This window comes from Dipodomys merriami, unplaced genomic scaffold (genome assembly GCF_024711535.1).
Source record: "Dipodomys merriami isolate MVZ:Mamm:240054 unplaced genomic scaffold, mDipMer1.0.p SCAF_380, whole genome shotgun sequence".
NCBI lineage: Eukaryota > Metazoa > Chordata > Mammalia > Rodentia > Heteromyidae > Dipodomys > Dipodomys merriami.
The window spans coordinates 301,623-321,561 of NW_027205382.1; the positions used below are offsets into that span (position 1 = coordinate 301,623).

Genomic DNA, 19,939 nt, shown 5'->3' on the forward strand with positions numbered 1-19,939 from the left:
GGAGAAGGGAAATAACAAAATGCTGAAATAAGGATATAGGATGACCCACTGTAACAATGAGAAGTACAAGACAGTATGTTGAAAACAAACTTTACAATTTTGCGGGGGGGGGGAGAGAGGGGAGTAGGAGAAGTTGGGGAGGTGGAGAGGAAAGGGATGGTAGGGGGGGAAATAAAGGAAGGTGTAACAATGCTCAAGAGGAAATGAACTCATAACCTTGCTCATGTAACTGTAACCCCTGTATACAGTATCTTTACAATAAAAAAAATTAAGGAAAAAATGGTTTCTATCATCAATATCTAATCATCATGTAACTTTCACACATAATAAAGCCCTTTTCACAAAATTTCTTTTGTTTTAAAGATTTATTTATTTTTATTTTTTGTTATCGGTCATAGGGCTTGAACTCAGGGCCTGGACACAGTCCCTGAGCTTCTTTGCTCAAGCAAGAGTAGCATTCTTACTACTTTTAGCCATAGCACCATTTCTAGTTTTTTGGTAGTTAACCAGAGATAAGAGTCTCATGGACTTTTCTGCCCAGGCTGGCTTTGAACTGTAATCCTCAGATCTCAGCCTCCTGAGTGGCTAGGATTACTAGCACTAGTACCTGACTAAGATTAAAAAAAAAAAAAAAAAAAAAAAAAAGCACCAAAGAAAATCTTACAGGAGGCAAAGTACTTATGATGCTGCTTCAAACTAGAAGAATGCCTTCAAAACTACTTTTAAAAGTTTTTTAAAAAAATTTTTTTTATGGTACTAGGATTTAAAATCATGGTCTTAAAACATGCCTCCAGCCCTGGTTATTTTTGAGATTAGAGTCTTGCTTCCTGCTAGTGTGTATGCCTGGGGGGGGGGGGGGGGATCCAACTGTTAAGTTTTCCTATGGTAGCTGGGATAACAGGTTCATGCCTGTTACCTCTTTTGATATAATAGGCTCTAACAGGTTCTCTCTCTCTTTTCTCTCTCTCTCTCTCTCTCTCTCTCTCTCTCTCTCTCTCTCTCTCTCTCTCTCTCTCTCTCTCTCTCTATCTCTCTCTCTCTCTCTCTTTAGAAAACAGCTCTCTTTTGAGGCAGGGTCTCAACTCTGGTCTGACCAGGGTTGGCCTCAAACCACAATTCTCCCAATCTTAACCTTTGAAGTAGTGAGGATTATAGGCATGTGCCACTGGCATCTAGCAAAAGTACTTATTTTTTACATCTGACTACTCAAGAAAGATACCACATAAACCACCAACCAGTGCCACTGGGAAATATTACTACAAGACACCCTTTTTACAAAATGTCATACTGCCCTACTTTTGAATACAACTAACCTTTAGTTGAACAAAAGTTACATTTACTTGCTTAAGAAAGTCACCTTTATTTTATAGGAACACTTTCAAAGTATTAACAAATAAGAAACTGGCTTAAAAATTAAATAAAGCAAACTGGGTGCTGGTGACTCACACTTGCAATCCTAACTACTCATGAGTTTGAATCTGAGGACCGTGGTTCAGAGCCAACCAGGCAAGAAAGTCCATGAGACTCTTATCTCCAATTAACTACTCAAAAGAGAGAAAGGTGGGGGGGGGGGGGGGAGAGGGAGCTGGAAGTGGAACTGTAGCTAAAGTGGTAGAGTGCTAGCCTTGAGCAAAAAGAAGATCAAGGACAGTGCCCAAGCCTTGAATTCAAGCCACAGGACTGGCACAAAACATAAAATAAATAAATAAAAGCAGAGACTGAGAATACAGTTCAATGGTGGAACACTTGCCCAGCATGTTCCAGGTTATTGGGTTGATCCCTAGCATCACAAAAGTATGATATACAACTAAAAGGGGCTGGGAGCCAGTGGCTCATGCCTGTAATCCTAGCTACTCAGGAGGCTGAGCTGTGAGGATCCTGGTTCAAAGCCAGCCTAGGCAGAAAAGTCCGTGAGACTCTTATCGCCAATTAAACACTAGAAAACCAGAAGTGGCACTGTGGCTGAAGTGCTAGAGGACTCACATTGTGCTGAAGAGCTCAGGGACAGCGCTCAGGCCAAGTTCAGGCCCCACAACCAAAAACAGAAAAACAAAAACAAAACCTAAAAGGGAACCCAGCGCCCATGTAATCTTAGCTACTCAGGAGGCTGATATTTGAGAATCTCAGTTCAAAGCTAGCCAGGGCAGGAAAGTCCAAGAGATTCTTATCTCCAATCAACCACCAAAAAGCTGAAAGTGAAGTTGTGGCGACTTAAAGCACAAAAGCTCAAGGACAGCATCTGGGCTCTGAATTGAAGCCCCAGAATAGACACCAAAATTATTTAGTTAATTAATATATAATTTAATTAATTAAATAGGAGGAAAGTATCATTTCTGTCCGACTTGCATATCAGAAAATATGTGCTCCACAGAGGATTACAAAATACCCTGAAAATATGAAGCAACAAGACCTAAATATCACCCCTTCCTCTACTCACCTTGGCTCCTGGACAGTGTGACAAATGTATGTACCCAGATCTTTCCCCAGCCCCTCAACACCGAGAGCCACAAAAGCCTCCCCTGTGGATAAGCTGTTCCCAGCCCCTCTGCATTTGTACTGACCTGCTGGGAACTCATTTCCTCAGTTCCATTCAAGACCCTCAGGGGAAATTCTCCCTCCTTTGGCTGGGGAGAATCTTTCTTCTCCGAAGACACTGGTTTGGCCAAACCCCTAGCCCCAGAATTCTTCCTGAAGGACCACCGCTTGTAGACCGACAGCAAAGTCACCTGTGGATCACTCAGAGTTGCCAGGAAGGTTGGCTCGGGGTTCTGGGACCCCTTATCTTCAGCTTTCTCCATCACCAGGTCCATGGTCACAATCACAGTCACAGCCACACCTTCCCTACCCACTAAAGCACTTCAAACTTCAGCAGACTCTGGTTGTACTAGCAGGAAATGCTTTAAAAGTATCCTCCTTGATAGCAGAGGAAGGCACCCTGTGCAAGTGAGCTGGTAAGTATTCAGTCTGGCAGGCAGCCCCAGGAACTTAGGCAGGCTGCACACCACTGTGTACCTATTTGCTTTGTTTATCTATACCCGACCCACCAATCGCAGCCTCTCACTCAGAACACTGCAGGCAGCTCTGTGGCCCTCTGCACACGGCCCAGCCCCGCCTGCATCCAAACATGTGTCCATGAACCAGCACCTAATCGTCTTCCAGAGCTACACACACTTTCCTTTGGGTCCTGTATACAGCCAGAAATCTGGCCCAGAGGCAAGGCAGATAGGCTCTTTCCTTTGATTACCAAACTGCAAGGGTGTTCTTGGAATGACTTCAGCGGCCTCTTCCATAGTTCCAAGGCTGGCTGGGTGCAGAGTACTCGGTAAGAGAAGTATTTCCTAGGCAACATGACTTGCATTTCCAAGAAGGTGTAAGAAAGCTCCATGTTTCCCACAGCTTTGTTTTCCTCAGGACCAAAGGCTTGACTTCAGGAAGAGCTGACTGCACAAACTCACTGCTAACAAGGCTCATTCGCCTTTTATACGTGGCACAACCGCCAGGAACTAATCCACAATTCAGGCTTCTCAGGCTACCTGCTGTTCCACAGGAGGATTAGTCCAAGGAGACACACAACAGTGTGGTAATCCAGGCAGTCGCCTGCTCTGTCGGGCAGCACAGCCTCCCTCCCCACCCCCACCCCACCCGTTCAGACCTCATCCCCCCAGGGGAGAGACAGCTCTGTCAGCCACTAATCCATAGCACCTACTGCTGCCAGTGAGTGTGAATCAAGTTGGGGGTAGAATAGCCCCTCTGTGCCCCTCTAATTCCACCCCCCCAAACTAAATGTACTACCTCAGGCTCAATGGGACAGCTGTCCAACGTGGACATTTAGAATTCACGCCCTTCTGCTAAGGTCATTAGGGTCACTGTGAATTCTTCTGCCTTATGAATTGCCCACAATGACCCTCCTTACCATTAAAATTGTTGTCACTACCCCCAAAAATTTGGGACCCAGAGTCTGTCCTTGGGGTTGGGGTACAGCTCTGTGGTAGAACACCTGCTCAGGATGTTCTACACTCTAAGTTCCATCCCAACATAGCAATTTAAAAAAAATGTGGCAGGATAGGTGAGGAGACAGGGAAATTAGATTATTTTTAATGAATATTATAAATGCTAGGTTAGAAGTTGAAATCAGGGAGCATTGAAAAAATTAGTTAAGCCTCCCTCTTTTTAAATTAGTAGGATTTGAGAGATCTAGAAGGTCTACTTTTGCTCTCTCTTTTTTTTGTTTTTGTTTTTGTCTTTTTTAGAATTGTTATTATACAGGTGATATACAGAGGGGTTACATTTATATAAGTCAGGTGAAGAATACATTTCTTTTTGGTTAATATCACCCCTTCCCTCTCTCTCTTCCAGTCTTTCCCTCCTAGCCTCACAGGATTTATAGTTCATCTTTCACATAGTGCCTAGTGAGTACCACCACTGCTTTGTCCATTTCTGTGTCCTCCCTCTTACCCTCCAAAGATAAATGAACAAATGAAATGAAAACCATCAACAAAGAAAAAATTTCTTGTTCCCATTTCCTGGAGTTCATTTTGATAAATATTTTATATGATCAGATGCCTCTCTTTTGAAATGGTAAAATTTTGGCAATTCTGCAAATGGGTACAGAGATGATAGGCTTATCTGAGGAAAGGAAGGCCTAAAGTTCACTCTGTTTTGGGTAGGCCCAAAACCTTTTCCATATTTTAGAACAGTAGCATCCATCCTTGCCACTCAGATCATTATTAAATGGTTGGGGGTTGCTAGAAAACTGACCACTTGTATTTCCCCAGCTCAGACAAAATAAAGGCAGTAGATTATACCTGCCATTTTGATTTTTTAACTTCCATTTCCTGCATGGGAAGTAGGAAACATTTCTCTCTTTTTCTGTTCCTCCCTACTTTCACTCTGTTATATTAAAATAAATCCTTGCTAAAACTTTTACCTTGTGAGACTCTTCTTTGTGAGTGCTTTTCATGAGTGGATCTCAAGGACCTGAGATTTTGCATGACAGCTGGAAAGCCATGGAAAGCCTTCATCCCTACACCAATGAAAACTTATAAACAAGAAGTCTGCTCTCTTTAATGGAAGGCAGTACCACCTTTGGTCCATTCACAAAGCCCTTTTAGACTTCACTGGTCTTCTGTACATGGAAGCAGGATGGCCTCACACACTGAAGATTCTATCTTTAATCAGATATATATAAAATGATAGCAATTTTTATTGAAAATCCTCACCTAGAAGTGCTGCCTTTTAAAATGTGAATTATTAAGCTAGGCTTATAGACTCATGCTTATAATCGGGCTGAGATCTGAGAATCACAGTCCAAAGATATCCTGGGCAAGAAAGTCCTTAAGACTGATCTGCAACTAGCCACCAAAGAATGGGAACTGAAGCTGTGGCTCAAATGACACAGCACCACACAGCTAAGGGACATGTGGCACGTGCCTGTAATCCTAGCTACTCCAAAGTCTGAGATCTAAGGATTGTGGTTCCAAGCCAGGAAAGTCCCTAAGATTCTTGTTTCCAATTAACCACCAAAAAGGAAAAAAAAAAAAAAAAGCTGGAAGGAGAGCTGTGGCCCAAGTGGTAGAGTGCTAGGCTTGAGCAAAAAAAGATCAAGGATAGCACCCAGGCCATGAGTTCAAGCCCCAGAACCAAAAAAAAGAAAAAAAAAAAGAAAACGGAAAGCTAAGGAACAGCATATAGGCCTTGACTTCAATCCCAGTAGTGGCATAAAAATTATAAAAATTTAAAAATATGTGTTATTTAACATTTTAAATTTCTCCTTGTTGATATGGGATGAATACAGATGCTTCTGCACTTTAGCAATGGCTGTAAGGATTTAGCTCAACCTGACTGCACCCATCTTAAGTCATAACCACAACCATTGTCCCTGAGTAACACTGGCCAGTTATCCACCAATAGTCCCCACCCCACCCCCAATACAACAAACAGACAAAAAAATAGACAAAACCATTAGTGTGGTATGTAAAGCATTTCAACTAACCTCTGGCTAATGTGCCAACTTTTCTGACACTACCTTGAGATAAACCAGGTACATTCCAACTTGAATGAAGTAACTTTTTTCCTGACTATAGTGTGTACGCATGCTCACATGTGCATGTGCGTATGTGTGTATGTGGTAGTAGGGGTTGAACTCAGAGCTTCACATATGTAGACAACCATTCTACCATTGACACCCCCAGCTACACCCTCAGCTCCTGTCTTAAAAGAATCCTCCTCATCCAAATTACAAGGATTCACTGGTTTTGCTCTCACCCATAACTACTCTTTTGTAAATCCTTAATGAACTGCACACTGTTCAATCCTGGGTTTGTCTGCCAGGTTCACCAGGTTTTTGTAGTTGGTTTTAATATCAATACTAATAAGAAAATGTATACTGAAATCTTATATCCCCAATGTTTTTACCTTTATGAACTATGGAAAATTTAAATACTTTTCTGTCTAAACTATTTCTCCTAGTTGGTTGCTCTGAAATGGAACATAGCCAGAATAGTGTACGAGGCCCAGGTTAAAAAGGACAGGAAGGCTGAACTTTGTTCTAAAGATAGTGGAGAATCATCAGAATTTTCTCTTTCCCTCTCCCTCCCTCCCCTCCACCCTTCTCTTTCTCAGTACTGGAGTTAGAACCCAGGGCAGGCATGCATGCTCAAAAAGTGTTCCACCATTAAGCTGTATACCCCAGACCCATCAGGAGTCTTCAAGTAGAGGACTCACGGCATTATATTTGTGATCTAGAAATACAGTTCTAGATGGAAGAAGAATGAAGACTCAAAAGAAGGGGACATTATAGGGCTTATCAGTGGCAGAGGAAATAATTAGCAGAGTGGATTACACAAATGAAGAGGCCTGTCTGGCTCAGTGACCAGTTGATCACAGCAGGCAATACAAATGGGACCTGAAGATGACAGTGCCATATCTGATTTGAGACTGGGAACATGGTGATGAGTGAACCAAGATGAGAAGGGATAGTGGGAAGAAAGCAGAAAATAGTAAAATTCTCCTTTGTACCTATGGAATCTAAGGGACCTGCTGGACAGCCATGGTATGTGCTATTTTCCTGGACTAGAGGATCAAGTCCAAACTCTTTTTTTTTTTTTTTTCCTTTCTAGTTGGTCATGGGGCCTGAACTCTGGCCTGGGTGCTGTCTCTCAGCTCTTCAGCTCAAGGCAAGCACTCTACTACTTGTGTCATATCTGGCTTTTTCTGTTTATGTGGTGCTGAGGAATCGAACCCAGGGCCTCATGCATGCAAGGCAAGCACTCTACCATTGAGCCACCTTCACAGCCCCAAGTCCAAACTCTTCATTCTTGAACCTTTCCCCCTTAAATATGACCCCACTCTTCCTGTCCCACAAATCCCACCTATTCCTCCTGATCCTTTAGGCACTGACTCTGGTTGGAATCAGTGGTACTAGGGCTTAAACTCCGGGCCTGAAAGCTTTCCTGAGTTCTTTTGCTCAAAGCTAGCACTCTATCACTTGAGTCACAGCTCTACTTCCAGCTATTTGTGGTTATTTTGAGATAAGAGTCTCAGACTCCCTGCCTGAGCTTGCTTCAAACTGTGATCTTCAGATCTCAGCCCCCTGAGTAGCTACGATTACAGGCATGAGACACCAGCACCCAGCATTGTCCTAAGTAGTTCATTCTTGCCTTCTTCTACTCTCATTTGCTGAACTCCCAGTCTTTTCCTTTTTTTTTTTTTTTTGCAGCCTTCCTCAGTCCATCATTGCCTAGCAAGTGCTTAGCTGCTAAAACACAAGGATCTTGCCTACAGATTTAATCCAGTAGACAAATGCTAGAAGTTAGGTATTTCTATTTAAATAAATGTTTAACTATCTTTAAATAAATGAGTTGAGTCACATAGATTAGAACATGTTTTCTACCCAGAATTACTTCTTCTCTGTCCCCTTCAGGCCAATGCAAGGGGAAAATCCATTGTTCCCTCACACATTCCTTCTAGAAGGACAGGTCTTCAAGTGTCTCCTTGCACTATATTATTTGGGTTCTCATATGTACAAAGTTCACAAGCCATTTTCCAAAATAAAATTCATCTTATTTGCCTCCTAGCCACCTTTACAATCTTTGTAAATCATTCTTGTACTTCAAGAATGAAAATTGCTTTGGTATCCTAAACAATTCTTTTGCAATCTGAGAAGCCCGGGCCTAAAGGCAGATGGACAGCTCAGGTTTCCAAGAACCTCCAGGACAAAGCACCTGCTTGGAGGAGGGGCATCTGACTGACATATTTCAGTGCTCACAAAGAATCTATATATCCCAGCTAGAGGCTCCCAGTGGGGTGAGCTTCCCAGAAACACTCTGGGACAGGTCAGGCCAGCCCTTCCCAGGTAGTAAGAGTCAGGATCCAGTGACAAGACAGAATGGCAGAAGCCAACTAAGCTGCATGCTGGAAGCTTCCCACACGAATGTTAAATGTGTTCACAGCAGAAGATTCCATCAGAGCCTAAGACACAGTCTGTATTAGGAGAGAAGAGCAATGGAGTGTAACATTAAAAAGTATTAAAAAAATTTAAACCCCAAGTACCCAGGTTGGGGAGGAATGGGCTGGTCAAAGCCCCCTTGGTTCACACCACTGCATAAGGAAGCTGGTGATTTCCCAGACCAAATTCCCTAGCTCAGCAAGGCTTTTATAGCTTATTAATGATAAACAGAAATAAACCATAGGCAAACTCACTGAAGAAAGTATTCTAATATTCAAAGGCAATGTTTTAATTTCACAATTTATTATGTGCATGCACCTTCAACTTCTTGGTTGCCCTCATCACCTGGCATCCACATGAAAAACTCCACTAATGTACACTTTAAGTTCTAATGGTCTCTTTCCTGATGCCTAGCTCTTCACAGTTGACAAAGAATGAGCTAAAACTATGAGCAGGCAGCTGACTAAGCACTGATTCTTACTTCTATCCTGGAGAGGTCTTTTGCAACCAAGTGGTTGTTCAATTCCTTGCTGAATTCTCAGCACTACAACAGTGCTTGATGCTAAGAGGTTCTCAATACTCAATGACAGAAAATGTGAGACAAAAACAACTTATATGTTTACTTACTGAAAAAATGGACTCCTAAAGTTTCAGACAAATATTGAACTTAAGAAGGTGTTAGGTCCTTCCTCCTCCCTTACTGGTCCCTGTATCCTTCCAAGCCCAGAGTCTCACCTCAAGTCATTTCCTGGGTCTCAGAGACCTAACAGAGTGGAGTGACTGAGAGGCCACAGAAAGAGCTCATGGCCCATCCACAAAGGCCAAGTATTCCTGACTTCAGCCAACTTTTCAAATGTCCTGGGAATATAGTTGGAAATTTTTTGTTTCTGTTTTTGCTTGTGTGTGTGTGTGTGTGTGTGTGTGTGTGTGTGTGTGTGTGTGTGTGTGTGTGTGTGTGTGTGTGTGTGTGTGTGTGTGTGTGTGTGTGTGTGTGTGTGTGTGTGTGTGTGTGTGTGTGCGCATGCGCACACACACGCACTAGTCCCAAGACTTTAACTCAGGGCCGGAGCACAGTTCCTGAACTTTTGTGTTCAAGGCTAGAGCACCATCACTTGTCACAGCTCCACCACCAGCTTTTTGGTGGTTAAATGGAGCAGATAAGACTTTCCTGTTTGAGCTGGCTTGGACCTGCAAGCCTCAGATCTCAGCCTCCTGAATAGCTTGGATTACAGGCAAGAGCCACCAGAACCTGGCAATATTTAGAATTATATGCAATAAAATTAAGGTGGGCCAGTTATGCAATGGATAACGGGTCTAACTATGAATTATATGCAATAAAATCTTCCATACTTCACTACTGCCCTGAATTTCCTGTTTCAAACAGTTAAATAGAACATAATTCTAACTGATATAACTCTCAAATGCACTGGAGGGGTAGGAATTACTAGCATGAAGTATAAGCTCTATGGACTGGTGAAAATTTAGTCTATAAGAGGTCCTAAAGACATAGCACATGAAAAAACTTTTATTCAAGAAAATCTACTGAAATTTAGTGAGAACAATGAAATTTGACATATCTTCTCATCTTTATATTCCCAAGGCAGTGAGCTGGCAGCTATATTCCAAGCAGGTACAGCCTGGAGCCCAGGAATCCTTACTCCATCCCCATGCCCTCCCCCAGCCCCCAGTTCCCAGATAGAGACCTCTCTCCCCAGGAGAGTTAAGTCCTCAGTTTTTTAAGCTGTCTGATGCTGAATCTAAGTACCAGACAAATGCAGCTAAGAGGTGATGGCTCCCTTGTTCTACCTATCACTCACTGTTCATATGCAACAAAAGTTCTACCTTGGACCCAGTGCACAAAGATCTCTAAGGCCCCACTGCCCCTAGCCCTAGTTCACAGGGCAGTAGTTTCATACCAGGAAGCTTATCAGAACTTAGGCCCAAAGCTCTCCTTGGGACCCTGAGTTCCTAATGCCTTCAGACTCCCTCAGAGAGAAGCCCAGGTACAAACCCTCAGCTTAGGAATTCTGCCTACAGGGAAAAACCAGGCAGGTAAAGCAAATGTTTCTAATCTTTCTCTAAGGTACTGGGCTCATTTGCAATAAATGTTGAGCTGTTCAAAATATCAGGTAACTTCTTTATAGAAACTGATACTGAAATTTCTTTTTTTTGATTTAAAAAATTTATTGTGAAAATACCGTACAAAGGGGTTACAATTTCATGGGCAAGGTAATGAGTACACTTCTTATCAAGCATTGTTGCCTCCTCCTTTGTTTCCCCTTCCCATCCCTTCCCATTTGCCCACCCACCCCCTCTCCCCAGCCAAAGCTGTAAAATTCGTTTTTCAACATAACATTTTGTACTTCTCATTGTTGCAATGGGTCCACCTGTGATACTGAAATATCTGTAGACCCAGAATAACCAAGATAATCTTAAAAGGGAGCAATACAGAAGAATTGAGTTTCCTCAGTTTCAAAACTTACTACAAAGCAATGATGACAGTAATGCTAATATCTTAAAACAGACTGATTCAAAATAGCAAACAGATCTTAAAATAGGGTTTTTTTTTCAGGGCTGGGGATCTCAAGCATGCTAGGGAGGTACTCTGCCACCAGTGTGAGCCCCCAAATAAGACTAACACCTACGAGAGCAAATATTAAAACTTCTATTTTCTGAGTACTGGAATAAACCCGGGAATTGTGTGCATGAAGAACATATATCTTATCCTTAAGCTACACCCCACCCCAAAATTAAGTTGTAATGCTTGAGAAGAATCTTTGACATTATGTCTACCTTCTGGCACACTGGGTTTGGAGTGTGCTTAGCTTAGTTCCGGAGTGTCCGAGTCAGTCAGTCCCACCTCCACATCGCCACCTAGAGGTTCTCTCCACCTAAGGCTCTCTGGGATGGCCCTGAAGGCCATCCTTTGATCTAGGTAGAGGTATCATGAGTCTACCACCCTTGCACTCAGCACACCTACTGTTAGCACCACAGGAACAGTGCCAAAGTTTCCAGCTTGGACCCTTCCTAAGTGGCTGGAGGAGGTATACCTGAGCACTTGAGCTCACTTAAGCTAGTGCTGGCATGTCCAAGAAGCATTACACTGGAATACATGGAGTAGAGATTTTAGGTGGCCCTGGGTAACTAACCCCAATGACCCAAAGGTTCCTTGGGCTCCTGATTCTGGAACTTTCTACCCTCAAAGCCAGGTCTCTCAAGGACTATAGAGGGAGTGGCAGCCTGAAATGCCTTCAGGATCTTTCTACCACAATCTGGAATTATATCTGGCTTCCTTCCACTCAGGCTAATCTCCTCATCAAATGTTTATTGGCCACACTGTTAGTATTTTCACTCAAACACACCTTTTTATTCTTCTCAGCCTAGTCAGGCTGAGAATTTTCCATTTAAGTTCTGTTTCCTCTTCTAGATTTTACAATAAGCAATCAAGAGAAACTATCAACACCCTGCACACATTGTTTTAAGAATTTGTTCAGCCAGATTTCTTTTTTTTTTGGTCCAGTCGTGGGGCCTGAACTCTGGGCCTGGGTGCTGTCCCTCAGCTCTTCAGCTCAAGGCTAGCACTCTACCACTTGAGCCACAGCACCACTTCTGGCTTTTTTCTTTTTGCTTATGTGGTGCTGAGGAATTGAACCCAGGGCCTCAGGCATGCAAGGCAAGCACTCTACCACTGAGCCACCTTCCCAGCCCCAGCCAGATTTCTTAACTCACAGTTCCACCTTCCACAAAGCACTGGTGTAAGAGATACATAAAGCTGCTTTTGCTGGGTCCATAAATTAACTAGAAGTAGAACAAACAAGGAGGCACCAGCCTTCATTTTGTACCTGTGTCCTTTGATCTGAGTCATTCTTTCCTGAAATCACTTTGCTATCACTTTGGGCTCCAGGAAGGACAGGATTTACTGATAAGCAGCTTGTGACACTAGTCAAACCGCCACCTAGACAGGCAATGTCTCCCCCACCCTGCTCTCATATTGAGGTTTGAACTTATGGGCTCCAGCTTGCTCGACAGGCACTCTACCGCTTTAGCTACACTGCAGCCTTCTTATCATCTTATGACACGTGGCAAAATGCCACAATGGAAGAGAACAGCCAAAAGTTCAAGACAGACCGTTCACCATGTAACAGGGACTAAATTGTTCCCACTTCCCCCAAGTAAAGAAGGGATCATTTCTCTGGCACCTCCTCCAGAGAAAAAGACTGAGATAAATGTGAACCGGGCCCTTCCCAGAGACTGGGAATGTTTAATCATTATGCATACCTCTTTTCAAGTTCTTTGTTTAAAAAATTTAAAAGCCCAAGTCCAGTACAGACTGCTGAACCTGTACTGAAATACTAGTTTCACTGTGTTACTTTATTCCACATATAGGAGCAAGTGGTGGGACTAGACAATTTTCTTAGGACATAGACAGAGGTCACCTATGTTTTCTGCCCCATTGTAATGAGGATGGCCTTCCTCCAGTCTCCAATATATACTTCTTTTTTTTTTTTTTTTTTGGGTCCGGTCACAGGGCCTGAACTCTGGGCCTGGGCGCTGTCCCTCAGCTCTTCAGCTCAAGGCTAGCACTCTACCACTTGAGCCACAGCTTCACTTCTGGCTTTTTTCTTTTTGCTTATGTGGTGCTGAGGAATCGAACCCAGGGCCTCGCCACTTCTGGCTTTTTTCTTTTTGCTTATGTAGTGCTGAGTAATCGAACCCAGGGCCTCAGGCATGCAAGGCAAGCGCTCTACCACTGAGTTACCTTCCCAGCCCCTCCAATATGTACTTCTTACTTCTGTCTCCATCTACCACTAACTGGGTTATGACCATTGGTAATTTGTACAAAGATTCAGGCTCTGTCTACACTCATTCCAAGTCCTCACCCTGAACACTGTTTACAGCAATCTCGGCCTTTTCTCCTCCACATTCTTCCAGCTTCCACTAAGGTCCTTATTATACTTGTTATACTTCTCAGAATACCTGTTGCATTTATTATATCTCTCAGCACCAACCTTGGTCTATTCGTACAGTTATCACAAAGTAACAAAGAATAGGTAACTTATGAAAATAGAATTTTATTTCTCACAGTTCTGGGAGGTAGGAAGTCCAAGGTCAAGGCACCAGCAGGTCAGTCAGCCTCTGGTAAGGGCTACTCTCTGGTAAGATGGCACCTTGTTGCTGTGTTCTCCCTAGAGTAGGAATCATATCCTCACTGGTGGAAAGGAAAGAAGGGAGAGAAAGGGGAAAACACTCTCCATCATTAGGTTTTATTTATTTATTTGTTTTTTTTGGGGGGGGGGGTTCTGGTCGTGGGGCCTGAACTCTGGGCCTGGGTGCTGTCCCTCAGCTCTTCAGCTTAAGGCTAGCGCTCTACCACTTGAGCCACAGTGCCACTTCTGGCTTTTTTCTTTTTGCTTATGTGGTGCTGAGGAATCAAACTCAGAGCCTCATGCATACAAGGCAAGCGCTCTACCACTGAGCCACCTTCCCAGTCCCTATTTGCTTATTTTTGATAGTACTTAGGATCTCATGCTTTACTTTTTGGATAGAGTCTAAGGCTTTTTCTCAGAGCCTTTCTTAAACCACAATCCTTCATGCTACCCTTTCCTCCCACTGCTGAGATTACAGATACATTTATTGGTTGTGATAGAGTATTGGTAACTTCTTGCACAGACTGGTCTCCATGATCTTGCTAATCTCCATCTGCTGAAAGTGTCCTCATAAAAGGACACCTGCTGGCCACCAATGGCTCACATCCTGGCTACTCAGGAGGCTGAGATCTGAGAATCACAGTTCAAATCCAGCCCAGGAAGGAAAGGCCTATTAACTTATCTTCAATTAACTATCAAAAGAAGCCAGAAGTGGAGCTGTGGCTCAAGTGGTAGAGGGCTAGCCTTGAACACAAAAGCTCAGAGACAGCACCTAGGCCTTGAATTCAAGCTACAGGTCTGGCAAATAATAACAATAAGAATAAGGAAAAAATTTTCAAAAAATAAAAAGGATACCTAATCTCATTCACAAGAGTTCCACATTTATAGTTCAATCACAGGCCACAGCTCTTGCTAATGTTGCATCAATGTTAATTTGAAAGGACAAAACAGTTAAAACCACAGCAAAGAGCATTAAAATAACAATTGGCAAATGGGTGCTGGTGGCTCATGCATTTAATCCTAGCTTCTCTGGAGGAACGTCTATGTGAAAAATATGAGGAAAATGGATTGAAGTATGGCTCAGTGACAGAGCATTTGCCTAGCATGTGCAAAACACTGAGCACCATCCCCAACACTGAGAAAGAAAGGGGGGGCAGGGAGAGGGAGGGAGGGAAAGAGAGAGAGAGAGAAAGAGAAAGAAAGAAAGAAAGAAAAGAAAGAAAGAAGGAGGGAAAGAAAGAGTGAGAAGTTGAGAAAAAGAAAGAAAAAAAGGAAGGAAGGAAGGAAGAAAGAAAGAAAGAAAGAAAGAAAGAAAGAAAGAAAGAAAGAAAGAAAGAAAGAAAGAAAGGAAGGAAGGAAGGAAGAAAGAAAGTGAGAAGTTGGGTGGAAGTCATGACATTGAATAATGTTTCTTATTCTGGATCAGGTGAGATACAGAGTATTCCCTATATTCTTTTTTTTTTTTGGGGGGGGGGTCCAGTCATGGGGCCTGAACTCTGGGCCTGAGCACTGTTCCTCCGCTCTTCAGCTCAAGGCTAGTGCTCTACCACTTGAGCCACAGCGCCACTTCTGGCTTTTTTCTTTTTGCTTATGTGGTGCTGAGGAATCGAACCCAGGGCCTCAGGCATGCAAGGCAAACGCTCTACCACTGAGCCACCTTCCCAGCCCTCCCTATTTTCTTTTAAATTACATATGAGTGTTTTTATACATTTCTTTTATAGCCAAAAAACATATCATAATGAAGGAAAACCTAAAAGTCATCCTTCAAACAGTGCAGTCTATTCTTTCTATAAGATTAAGAAAGAAGGAAATGTAGAAATAAACTTAAAAACAAAAAGTAAAGTGAATGGTTTCACAGGTTCAGAAAGAGAAAGCCTAGAAGCAAATAAAGGCTGGCTTGCCTGTCTTCTGATTCTAGAGAGATAGAGATAAAAGCAGGTTGTACAGTACATGCCTATAATCCAGGCACTGCAAAGCTGTAAAGATTGTGAGTTCTAGGCCAACCTGGGCTTCATAATGAGCCTTATTTCAAAAAGACAAACACAAACCAAAATAGGTTGAAATAAAATAATAGGTCTAAAATAAATGTGAGGTCTAAATAAAATTGGGGAGAAAATAGGTAAAGTTGGATGGAAGGTTGGAGAAAGCACATCTAATAGAGTTGGTTTCCTTGATGTAAGAAGTCAAGCACATCCAATAATACAATTGGTTTCCTTGATGTAAGATGTCATCTGTGGAGAAAAATGAGGGACTGAGTAAAGCACTTCCACAAGACTTGGGATTTTACAGCCTGTGGATTAGGAAGGAAGGAAGGAAGGAAGGAAGGAAGGAAGGAAGGAAGGAAGGAAGGAAGGAAGGAAGGAAGGAAGGAAGGAAGGAAGGAAGGGAGGGAGGGGGAGGAAGGAAGGGAGGGAGGGAGGGAGGGAGGGAAAGGGGAGGAGGGGGGGAGGGATGGAGGGAGGGAAGGAGGGAGGGAGGGAGAGGCGTGCAAACACAAGAATTGCCAAAAAAAATAGCTGTATTTGTTAGTATTGATGAAAATAACAGGTAGTATAATCAAGTATCAAGTGACTCTAGGAGAAAGCCTCACAGGCCTGGATAAAATTCAACCTTATGTCTACCTCTTATTAGCAAGACACTCAAGGCCCACTAAGTCACTCCTGCTTCCAGTTTCCCCACTTTTAAAGTGATGAATTGTAATCTCAGGTTCTACGGCTTCCCCCTCTTTCCATTACTCACGCCCCTCTACCTCTTTTTTGTTCCTCAAACACTAAGGACACCCCTTCTTTTTTTGTTTCCAGTCTCACTACTTCTGACCCCTAAAATAATGAGCTTTTTTCCTATCAACCAATTTTCCCACTTTGCAGACAACTGGGGCTCAGCAACTCAATTCCATTGTCACTATCTTAAGTTAGCACTGGTCTCACAAGATAAAGACTCAGTCCCACAAGACAGCCCCAACTGTTGATATCAGTCCCCAAGGACTCTTGAACTTATGAATGACCAACTATAAATTTAGAGGTTTGCCACAACCTCAGGATGGATAATTTGCTAATACGTTATTACAGAATTCAAGAAAGCACTTGACCTATTACCAGTTTTTTGTTTGTGTTTTTGTGCTGATACTGGGACTTGAACTCACAGCATTTCATTCTCCTTTATTTTTTTTTTCTCAAGATTGACACTCTACCACCTGACCCACACCTCCATTTCTGACATCTTTGCTGGTTGATTGGAGACAGAGTCTTTGAGCTTGGCTGACACTGAACTGAGATCTGCAGATCTCAGTTTCCTGAGTAATTAGGATTACAGGCATCAGCCACCAGCACCTAGCTCCCAGTTCTTTATTAAGGATACACACAGGGCAAGCAGTAGGAGCCAGGTGCACAGAGCTGCCATGCCCTTCCAGGCAAGCCACCCTCCCAGAGCCTCAATATGTTTACCAAGCCCATCATTTGATGTTTTTATGGAGGTTACATTCTGTAGGCATGATCAAATCATCAACCATTGGTGAGTAACTCAACTACAATCCCTAGCACCTTTCTAGAGGTTGGAGGATGGGGCCGAAAGTTCTAACTCCCTAGTAATGTAAGTGATTCCTCTGACATCTAGACTGAGGTCTAGATTCTAGGGGCTCATCAAGGTCCCTGTCACTAGCAGAATTTAGGTATTATGAAAACTTATTATGAACAACAACAAAATATTCCTATCACTACTACAACCACTCAGGAAATGCCAAGGGTTTGGCATTGTATCAGGAACCTAGGACAAAGATCAAATACACATTTATTATGCATTCCTGTATTAGGACTTAGACACTTTCAGTTCCCCAGCATACTCGCCTGAAATGTAGGCTATCAAGGGCTCTACTTAAAACTCAGACCTTTTCTTATGCTCCTACTCAGCTTTACTAGCTTCCACACACTCAGCAATATCAGAATTAACACTACTTATTGGTTATACACACACCACAACTACCCCACCCCCACATCCATCTCCCCCTCCACTGCCACCCCTATCAGGATCTCTTATTAGGATGCAAAGTCTCTAAAGGAAAGATCTTGATCATAATGGGATTCCCGGTTTCTACAATTCCTGGTAGGGAGTACTTTAAAAGTTATTTGCTGCACAAATGATGATTACTGAAGCTACTATCTTAACAGAGTTCCAGGAAAAGTTTGTTGGCAGAATGGGTTTGATTCCCAGCACAAAATTAACAACAACAAGAAGAAAAATCTATGTTAAAGGGTTTTAAGGCTGGGTGTATGGGTCAATGATAACAGCATATGAGCACAGGATCCTGGATTTGATCTCCAGCACTGGAAAAAAATAAATAAAAACCTGGGTGAAATGGGGATTGTGAGGATTAAATGAGAGAGTGCAAAGAGAGGGATATAAAGTACTTAATACAATGTGTAACACATAGTAAGCTCATATTGGCTATTATCAAAGGAATCCAGAACAGAATGAGGTCAATGAGGGCAGGAGATATATAGGTTTCAAGGAGGGGGCAAGTCTTGAGGCTGATCTGGAAGTACAAAGATTTTTCTATCTAGATGAAGACACTGCAGACAGTTGGAATTATCTCCTCTGCTCCAGCCACCCCTCTCCAGTGTATGCTGTCTTCACATCCTTGATCAAATGAAGTCTCATGCCACAAAGAGTCACCTACTCACCAGCCTCTCTGCTTATCCATGAATCCACTTATATTTCCTTTCTACCCACCAGCCTAGATGAATTTCACTACTAAATAGACTCAACAATAACAATAAATTAATTCCAAGTGTATAGAAAAGAAGTGACCTATTCTTGAGTCCATTAATCCTATATCCTAAAGAAACATTCCATGTTTGTATTAAAAATCAAATACAAAGATCGTGTCCTCTTGTGAAAGAGGGGGTAAGGCACTCAAAACATCCACCCACAGGAGGTCAATAAACCATGATACATCTGTGAGAAGGTTAAACTGAGATACTTAGTTGAGCTAATTCCAAAATATAGTATGAATGGAAAAAAACTACAACACGTGATTTCATTCAGGTAAAACAGAGCATTTTAAAACAACACAGGAAGAAACCTATAGGTTTCTCTCCTCCCGTGTGTGTGGGGAGTGGTGGGAGTGGGGTGGAGGGAGGTTGTCAACAACTCTATCAAACTCTTCAACGTACTAAGTTTTCAATAAATGTTTGTTGAATGAAGGCAGGAGTACATGAAGAAAAGGACTGGAAAAGGTTGTCTTGTCATGCAAAGTATTCTATTTTTAAAAGACTGCATTAAAAGAAAAATAAAGAAAACATGGCAGGACTTATATAGACCACTTGACTTGGACAGACCACAGGACTTGGATAGCCTGGATCTGCCACCCAACGATAATAACTTCTGCACCGAATCACACAGCAGCTTCCCGCTCTTTGCCTGGCAGGCATCAGACCCCTTAAAAGGGGAAAGGTGAATGGGGAAATGCTAGGTTTTCAAACTGTTCCTCAACACCAGCGGGCCAGGGACAGTGCCCTTTCTAGGGTGCTTTCCTCCCCAGCCACTACAGCCAGCGCTGAGTCCCGCGCACCTGTGCCCAGCGCACCTGCGCGAGCCAGGCTGCAGCGACCGGCGGGACAGAAAGCCCTCCGGGCGGGGGTGACGGCGGCGGCGTGGGCCGGGCGCGAAGGCACTTACCTCCCGGCGAGGCTCTCCGCTGGCTGAAATCAGACTCTCCCGCTCAGGCATCATTCTCCACACACGCCAACGTCTTCCCAGATCGCGCAGGGAGCGCAAAGGTCACCTACCTGGTCAGGGGAGGAGAAAGGCGGGGATGATTCCTGCCGGCCACTCGTCCAACACACCCCTTCGTGTGGGATCAGGGGGTTCGCGCGCGGCCGGCCGGGCCTCCGATCCCCCCCACGCCCCGGGCCGCGCCGACCCCTGCCTCAGTGTCCCCACGGGAGCCGGCCCCTCCCCAGCCCCGGGTCTGCGCTACCTGGGGCAGATGCGCTCACGACTGGGTCCTCGGAGCCCCAGCCGAGTGCCGTGAGGGAAAAGCCGGCGAGAGGCGCAGCCCGGGACCCAAGACGCAGGTCCCCGGGTGCGGCCACTGCCTGAGGGGACGACTCGGCGTCAACTCCGCGCAGCCCCCTCACGGACGGTGCGCGCGACTCCGGGACGCCGCAGGTGGCAAAGCCTGAGACCGCTGCGGCACCTCGAAGATCGATCCGCGACCAGCCGGGGCGGCCCCATTTGTTCAACAGGAGACCGGTTTGGGGCAGGGGATGGGGGTACTCCCGGGGGTGGGGGGGTGTTCACGGTGGGTGGTGGAGAAGGGCGGGAGGGCGGGAGTGCTGGCTGTCCATCA

At 43.9% G+C, this 19,939-nt stretch overlaps 1 protein-coding gene across 3 annotated transcripts in view; it reads right to left on the reverse strand.

Annotated features, from left to right (window-relative positions):
• Positions 1 to 19,837, reverse strand: part of LOC138805020 (copper-transporting ATPase 2-like) — a 69,621-nt gene extending 49,784 nt beyond the window's left edge. For 2 of the 3 annotated variants that reach the window (XM_069989576.1, XM_069989578.1), the window contains exon 1: positions 2,562 to 2,873. In XM_069989576.1, coding sequence (XP_069845677.1) covers positions 2,562 to 2,810 — 249 coding nt within the window. In that variant the 5' untranslated portion in view covers positions 2,811 to 2,873. Of the gene's footprint in view, positions 1 to 2,561; positions 2,874 to 19,266; positions 19,377 to 19,567 lie in introns of those variants that run through there. The other variant, XM_069989577.1, reaches the window with a different exon arrangement.
• Between the last annotated feature and the right edge of the window lie 102 nt (positions 19,838 to 19,939).